At 28.2% G+C, this 8,258-nt stretch overlaps 2 protein-coding genes across 2 annotated transcripts; both read right to left on the reverse strand.

The window, feature by feature from the left end:
* Positions 1–1,209: 1,209 nt before the first annotated feature.
* On the reverse strand, positions 1,210–2,017 carry LOC109797141 (pathogenesis-related protein PR-4). Its single transcript, XM_020357068.3, has 2 exons — positions 1,712–2,017; positions 1,210–1,602 (listed from the first exon to the last, which is right to left on the reverse strand). Exons 1-2 carry the CDS (start codon positions 1,967–1,969, stop codon positions 1,432–1,434), a joined length of 429 nt encoding a protein of 142 aa, XP_020212657.1. The 5' UTR covers positions 1,970–2,017; the 3' UTR covers positions 1,210–1,431.
* A 4,819-nt stretch (positions 2,018–6,836) lies between these two features.
* On the reverse strand, positions 6,837–7,655 carry LOC109797127 (wound-induced protein). Its single transcript, XM_020357050.3, has one exon. The coding sequence runs from the start codon at positions 7,541–7,543 to the stop codon at positions 6,932–6,934; it is 612 nt and encodes a 203-aa protein (XP_020212639.1). The 5' UTR covers positions 7,544–7,655; the 3' UTR covers positions 6,837–6,931.
* Between the last annotated feature and the right edge of the window lie 603 nt (positions 7,656–8,258).

Consider the following 8,258-nt stretch of genomic DNA (forward strand, 5'->3'; position numbering starts at 1 on the left):
TAGACAAAAATGAAATAAGACGAGGTTAGTTTTTTTTTCTTCTAAAAAACATTTTTGTTGAAAAAAAATAATTTAAAATGTTCGGCACCTCTGTTTCCAAGTAAATATATGCATCTCTAGCTTTGTCATTATTTTTAAGATACGATCTTTTTCCAGATTATGAGCACTGGGTATGTCTGTAGAGTTCTATTTAGATACGCCATTTCTGTTTTATTGATACACAACGCTGGAAACATTCTGATTCCTAATAACCAGAGTCGTCGCTTGCATTGGATTTTTCCCAGAAGATTGAGATCTTTATACGAGATTACTGGACATGTCCAGATAATCCACTGAGATATATGTCGAAGTTGTATTACTAATACATATTTAAAAGATTGATACTTTTTAAAAGAATATGCAACAGTAGTCTGATTTGAGACAATACAAAGTATAACCTGAACTTCTTTAATATATATATATATATAACCTAAACTTTATCCTTAAAATACTTGGAGTGAAATTTCTTAAACTCAAACATGTCAAAGCTCAAAAATAACCTTAAGCCCTATTTGCGGGTATCTTCTTGATCTAATATACGTACTGTTATTACTTATTTTACAAAATCTCAAATGACTTTGACTATTAAGAGTCTCTATTGGTGCTATCACTTCATCTATCATACTCAGCCACGCTAAGCCGTCGTTAGAGACCGAGGAACTAGTGAACTACTCTAGTTCGAGTGTCCCTTGGATCAATAATCATCTTATTCTAAAGAAATTTTAAACACTTGTAATATCAAACTCTTAAACTATCAAATAACCGCTGAAATAACATTTGTATTCACTCGAAATAAGAGCTAAAAATACATGACACAATATTATCTGCTAAATTTAACTACAATATCCTATGTCACGCATATCCTATATCCTATACACGGAAAGCCCTCACCACACAAAATTATATGCCAAATTCCAGTTGTGCATCTTTGAATTTATTTCAGGTCTTTCTTACCCGACGTTGGCAAGTTTTTTATTTTTCTCTTGCTTTGGGAAAGAATAGAAAGTTGATAAACCACTAACATATGTAATCACATTTGCCAAGTTTTTTTATCTTTCACGTCACATCACTGAATATCCGTGTAATCCCGATGAATCTCCACACAACATGTAATGACAATTTTCGAAAGAAACATGGTATAAAGTGGCAGTTTGAGGCACGCAACAAAAAGAAACAAAGGGACACCCATTTCAGCTATTACATGATAATACTATTCATTGCTCCTTTCAAATCCAGAGCAACTTAATGACATCCCTTTATTTATTTGTTGTTATCGAGTAATAAAGCACTTGTATGGCTTTGTTTATTCAATTCCATTTATGACATGAGTAGAGAAAAAGCATGGAAAAGGTTATTGTAGTATAAGTAGTAGCCAGAAACTAATGGAACTACTTAGTCACCACAGTCTACAAAGTCATAGTTGACAATTAGATGGCCTTGAGCATTCCCGTTCCCATCGGTATCCAGCTTTTGGAACGGAGTAATATCCAAATCCAACCCCCCGTTGCTGCACTGATCAACTATTCTCACCGTTTGTTGTGCGTTTGTTCGAGTGTTTGTCACCTGCAACAGGTACCCCCATCAAAAATTACTCATTTCCATCAACCAAAAATTAATTAAAATCTATCCATCATATTTATTTAGAAATAAAGGAGTTAATAATAACACGTACCCTCAAGCATTTGCCACAAGCTTGTTGGCCCTGAGGTCCAGAGGGTCCACAAAAAGCTGTCCAACCGTATTTGCTGCGCCATGCTAAGGACTTGTTAGCATCCCAAGTGGCGCAATATGCACTCACTGCCAGTAAGTCCCAGTTATGCTGCTCAGGTTGGTACAAGTGATATGTAGCTCTCACATTGGTCGCACTCTGAGCAGAGGCCACTGCTAGAATACAAACCACACACACCACAAACAGAGAAACCTTTGCCATTATCCTACTTCTTTCTAATTGCACTTGATTTTAGCACTAGCTAGAGGTACATGCATATTTATAGGGCCTGTCTAGGATACAAAATTATGGAAATGCCCTTTCTTTGTTTGAAAAGTATGACAATTTTTGCTTTCCTTGGTAACGAGGAGATCCAAAGGGATAATAATGTATGAGTTGCTTCATAGACAGGACACATGGCTTATGGTGACAAACATCTTACTTCTAGAGGAAGAAATTCAAAGTCTTGGAAATATAACAAATGATGCATGTTGTTGAAAATTCTGTATGGTAGATGAGGTGAAGACAATGAATGAAAATTCTATTTAATTAGATATAAGTTTCTGAAAAGATGTTAATTGGTTATTACTTTTATTTTCACTTTTTTCTTGCCCTTTTTAGTGAATTCTTTTGGTAATTGTGTAGTAGTGTTCAGTTATATTTATCCATCAAGTGAATTAAAAAAGAAAATTGTAAAAGTGAATTGATTTGGTAATTGTATTTGACACTGATATAATTAAAAAGGAAATTAGGTAAAATTGAATCAAAGAAATTGGGGGGAAAAAGTTAAAAACTATCAACGATTGGCGACGGTCAGCATAAGAAGTTGAACTCTCCTACGAGTCCCAATTAAATGAATGAAGGGATGTGGTATTTAGGAAGTTGGTCTTCACTTTCCTTTCTCCAACTGTAAGCGGCGAGTGTGGTTTATTTTCCAGTCCAATGCCGTTATGCACATCAACATGATGTATGTAAATTTGTCCACTTGCGTAGCTCCAGGTGGATACAAAATTTAAATAGATCATCGGTTCATAACCCATATGATTTATATTAAAAATTTTGATTTATTTTAAAATAAACCTGAATCAATTTATTTTGTAAAATTAATTTAGTTATCCGATTTATTTTCATAAAGCCAGTCAATTTAGTTTGGTTTATTTTTTTTAAAATTTGATTCATATACGGATATAAAATATATTATTGCACCATACCAAATTGATGCAGTTTTAAAAAAAATTATCCTTACTTTTAAAAATTTGAATTAATTTATTTTATAAAAAAAATAGATTAATTAACTGATTTACTTTTATAAAATACACAATTCATTTCATTTAACTTTTTTAAAAATTTGATACATTAATTCCTTTTTACGTAATTAATATAATATTAAAAAATTATTTATATTTTGTAATAAGTTACCATAACATTTAAGGAATTTAATATTTCACGTAGTGAAACTAATTAAATAAAATGTTAATATGATATTTAATCAAAGTAAAATTAAATCTCAAGCGTGTGGTTCAGTAGCAGTAGGGGTTGATCCACGCTTAAGTAAGGTCAGGGATTCGAAATCTTGAGACCAGTTATTCCACCTTTTGAGTGTCTCCAATGTAGCAAGGAGATTAGTCATTGCTATCAGCCCTGGATACTCCATGGACGAACCAAAAAATCAAAGTAAAATTAAAAATTTATCCATAATTAAATATTTTATTTAAGGGACATTTTAATAATTTTTTATATTTATTAAAAATCTTACATTTTATAAGATCATTGATTATTTTCAAGTTGTTCAATTTTAACAAAATTTGATTTATACATATAAAGTGATGTGAACTTTCAATCTAACAGTTGAATTTATAAAATTTACATTTAATATAAAGTTATTGAATGGTATAATCCTTAGTAAAAGTTATATCAGTATCATTTGAACCCTCTTCTATATATATATATATATATATATATATATATATATATATATATATATATACTTTTCTTTTACTTTTTTCTCACGTTTGGTTGTTTAGACCGAAACGGAATGTTGATTTGTTCATCCCCGAAAATTTCGCAACCAGATGCGCCATAAACAAATTTTCATCAGCCATCCATCATTCCATTGAATTTATAACCTCTTCCATTTGGTTATTTTTCGTTTCTCCGCATCCTAAACATCGTTTTAAAAATAAATTTTCATTTTTCACGTTATAACATAATGTTGAGTGTTTTATGTCTCTGTATTTTATTTAAATAAATAATAAGATATAAAATAAATAACAGATTATTATGGTAGTTATAATAGTAAAAGAGTGAAATCAGTTTAAATTTTTGTATTTACGCATTAATAATAGAGAGTTGCAGTTATTATTTATCTATTTATTTATACATGTAGTGAGAGATATTAAATAACGCTGGTATAACTTTTATTAACTATTATATTATTTAATAGTTTTTAATTAAATAATTATTTTTTAAATTTTATTATTAAATTAAAAATTCTTTAATCTTATATCATATTGTAAAATTTTATATTAATCTAAAATAATTTGATATTTCATTGATATAAGATTATGTTAAAAGAATATATATATATATATATATATATATATATATATATATATATATATATATTACCTTACGAGATCACAAAATAGTATTTATAGAATTTAATTGAACTTTAAAAATGTTAAAAGTCACCATAATTCCATAGCTATCTACAAGCTAGCTAAAAACAAACCTAGTGTGGACTAGAGCTTGATTTTTATTTTTATTTTATATATATTACTGTCACAGGTATTCTTCGTTGGAGTTAATCCCTTTAATATTTTATATAATTGTATATTTAACTGGAGTTTTAGTTTTTTTTTTTTTTTCCAGTTTGAGTTTTAGTTAACAAATGAAATTAAGAGATAATGACACTTTAAGGCCAATATCGCAGTTGGGATTTTTTTTATCTTAAAACGTATGACAATGCATTTGAAATAATTTAATTAAATATTTTAATATTTTTTATTTCAGGAAAAATATGTAGTATAAACTTTGTCATAAAATCTATTGAAAAAAATAAATTTTGTTTTAGAAAATTTTATCAATAAATTTATTAAAAATTATGTGAGTATATATATATATATATATATATAATGGTTCGTAAGTATATTTAAATTTATTTCACTTAATAATTTATAATTTATATTATTTTTTTAACGATCCAACCGTTAAATTAAAAATTCTTGATATATAAATTTAATTTACAAAATTTTTAAAAATTTGAAAGTTATTTGATACTTCATTTTATTAATTTAAATTAACGTAGAAATATTGTTATAATTATTTACAGTTTAGAGTTTATGATTATTTAAGTGACCCTCTCTCTATATATATAATTTATAAATATTTTTGTAAATATAAATAAACTTTGTAAATACTCATTCTAATATTTTCTCAATATAATACTTAACTCAAATCTTTGTTGATGATCCAGTACTTGGCAAAAAAGGGGTATAGGTTAATCTTCTAGAAGACTCAAATCTTGAAAGATGTATTATCTAAATTAAATTCCACGTACACATCAATATTTCCTCTTCCTCTGATTGTTTAAGGCTAATTTCACCACACGAAATAATGTCATTAATTTTTGTTTCACAAATCACTTTCTTATAATCGGATCTGTGTTTCGTAGAATAAGCACAATTCATTTATTACTTACCCAACTCTTAAGCAGAAAAATTATAAGATATCCCAAATATAATACTCTATATAGTTCTATAAGAGATCATTTAGAATAATTTAATAGCATTTTGTTAATAATTCAATAACACGTATCATTATACAGTGTCGCAAGTTATATTCTTGGTAAAGAGTTAAGGTTAAATCCCCTATCCCCTGTTCTTGCCCCTCAAATAAAAACCAGAAATGTCAAACAATTTAATTCACTGTTTTTATCAATTAAATTAATTAAAGTTGAAAATTTTGCATTCAGGGACCTAACAAGGCTAAGTCAAAGTCAATAAATGATTATCCATTACATAGCGTGGAGTAATAATCCACCACCTCCTCTTCTTAAAATTTATAGTCTCCGTAGCGGTAAGTTTTGTGAACATCTAATGGATTCAAAAAATTTATATAGTGGACATAATATATTTATAATATAAAAAAAATTTACATAACTTTTAAAAGTATAAATATATTATAATTATTTTTTATAAGTTTTTATATTTATAATAATAGTTAAAGATGAAAATTAGATTAGACTATGATAATTTAATAAATTTGAACTTTATTTTATTTAAAAATATACGTCTTAAATATGATATATTTATTTATTATAATATTTTTTAAAATATTTAATTAGAACTACAATCTTAAAGATCTATTTTATAATAATTTAACACTAATAAAAATATAAAAATATATATGTTGAATTTTATAAAAATCAAGTTTAATTTATTTATGATGTAAATATATTTTTTATATATGATATAAATTTTTAAATAATAATTTATTTTAAAATATATTTAATAATATTTAAATAAAATATAAAACTTTCAATCTTTCTTATTTTGACTTTTTTAGTCAACATATATAATAAATAAAAGAACAAAAAATAAACATACATGATGTAAATTTTATTTTATTAAAAATTAATTTTTTTTAATATATTACATTATATATGTGAACATTAATATATATATATATATATTATAATTAAACTTAAAAAAAATTAATTAAAAAGTATTATTTATATGAGAACTAATTTCATTCAAAAATTTAAAAATATTAAATAAATAAATAATTTTTCTGAATTTATATTTTATACATATGATAATTTATAAATATATATATATTTATTTATTTATTTATTTATTAAAATATAATTTTATTTTTTAAAATATATTATTTATTATTAAAAAAAATTATGTATGTATAAATTGATAGTGAAAACAAGTGTCCCCAATCTATCATACCTAGATGTGTAATAAGCATAATTTAAAACCTGGTTTTTGGAGAGATATGAGAGTATACTTTTTGTGCAATCTTTGATAAATAGTAATAGAGTTTGCAGTAATAGAGTGAGAAGAGAGAGTAAGAAAAGAAGAAGAAAAAAAAAATAAAAGGTGGACATTGATGTGATTAAGGATAACAAAATCCCCAAGTAATTATTGGTTGGACGATTATTACATATTGATGTGATTAAGGAGCATCGAGAATGGAGAGTAATGGTTGGGTGCGGTCGATCTCATTCCCACAATCCACAAACTGATAGTTAACAATGAGATGACCCTGTTGGTAACCTCTCCCATCGGTATCCAAACGGTTGAAAACTCCGACGTCCAAATCCAAGCCTCCGTTGCTGCACTGATCAACGATCCTCACAGTGGTCTGGGCTCCCGTGCCCGTGTTGGTGACCCGCAGGCACTTTCCGCACGAGGCCTGCCCGCGAGGCCCAACGGGCCCACAGAAAGCGGTCCACCCATATTTGCTGCGCCACGAGTAAGGCTTCCCAGCGTCCCAAGTGGAGCAATAAGCGCTCACGGCGTTCAAGTCCCACCCGTGCAGCTCCGGTTGGTAGTAGTGATAAGTGGCGCGCACGTTCGAAGCGCTTTCACCGCCACCGCCCCAGCAATTGCTTTGGCAGTTCTTGGAGGGAGAACAGTAATCTTCGGCGTTGCCGCACCACCCGTACTGGCTGCAGCAGAGGTTGTTGGGGCATGTCTTCCCACCGGCTTGACTACCGCATTGTTCGGCGATCGCCGTCGCTATCAAACATAGCAATACCACAAGGCCTAACCCCAATTTTCCCATGTCTCAAACTTCAACATCTTTTTTCCAACTTTGCCTCGCTATTTATATCTATCATTCTTACCAACTCACCGTCTCTGATCTCTCCCATGCATTTATGTTACCACACAGCACATGTTCCCGGCTGCTCTTCTAAATAAATCATTTTTTATTATACTTTTTTTTTATTTTTTTTTTAATATTTTAATTTTAGTTTCTGAAACTAATTAACATCTTTTTGCTATACGTGTATACGATAATTTAAGAATGCATAATGGTTTTATGTATAATACTGTATGTTTATCATTAAAAAATGGCAGAGAATTGAAGGAACTTACGTAGAGGGAGTAAAATAAGATAAGAAATAAGGCGGCTAATGGTTTGAGGATGAGTCAGCGATCCAATCTTGGAAGATCTGTCTCCAGCCAATAAGCTTTATGATTTAATATATCACAAACCCCTCTCTCCATCTATATTTTTAAACACAGAATTTGCTACAATTTTTTTAAAAAACATATAGATGGTATTTTTTTAATTATAATTATAATTTTATTTTGCTAATATCTACTGCCATTTAAGAAATGTTTAGTATAAAAAACATTCTCACAAAATTTATCATCAACTAAATAGTTTTTTTTTTTATGATTATCATGATTTATGATTTTTAGACAATAAGAAAATTTTGTTATATATCAAATATCTCTTTAATATATCTTATCATTATATATTTCTATATATT

This window comes from Cajanus cajan, chromosome 6 (genome assembly GCF_000230855.2).
Source record: "Cajanus cajan strain Asha chromosome 6, NIPB_CcT2T_4, whole genome shotgun sequence".
NCBI lineage: Eukaryota > Viridiplantae > Streptophyta > Magnoliopsida > Fabales > Fabaceae > Cajanus > Cajanus cajan.

Excerpts from the sequence above, each read along its gene's own strand:
- LOC109797141 (XM_020357068.3), bottom strand. The coding sequence starts at position 1,969 with ATGGCAAAGGTTTCTCTGTTTGTGGTGTGTGTGGTTTGTATTCTAGCA. Across the intron at positions 1,603-1,711 it reads CTTGTGGCAAATGCTTGAGG|GTGACAAACACTCGAACAAA; the intron begins GTACGTGTTATT and ends TACCTGTTGCAG.
- LOC109797127 (XM_020357050.3), bottom strand. The coding sequence starts at position 7,543 with ATGGGAAAATTGGGGTTAGGCCTTGTGGTATTGCTATGTTTGATAGCG.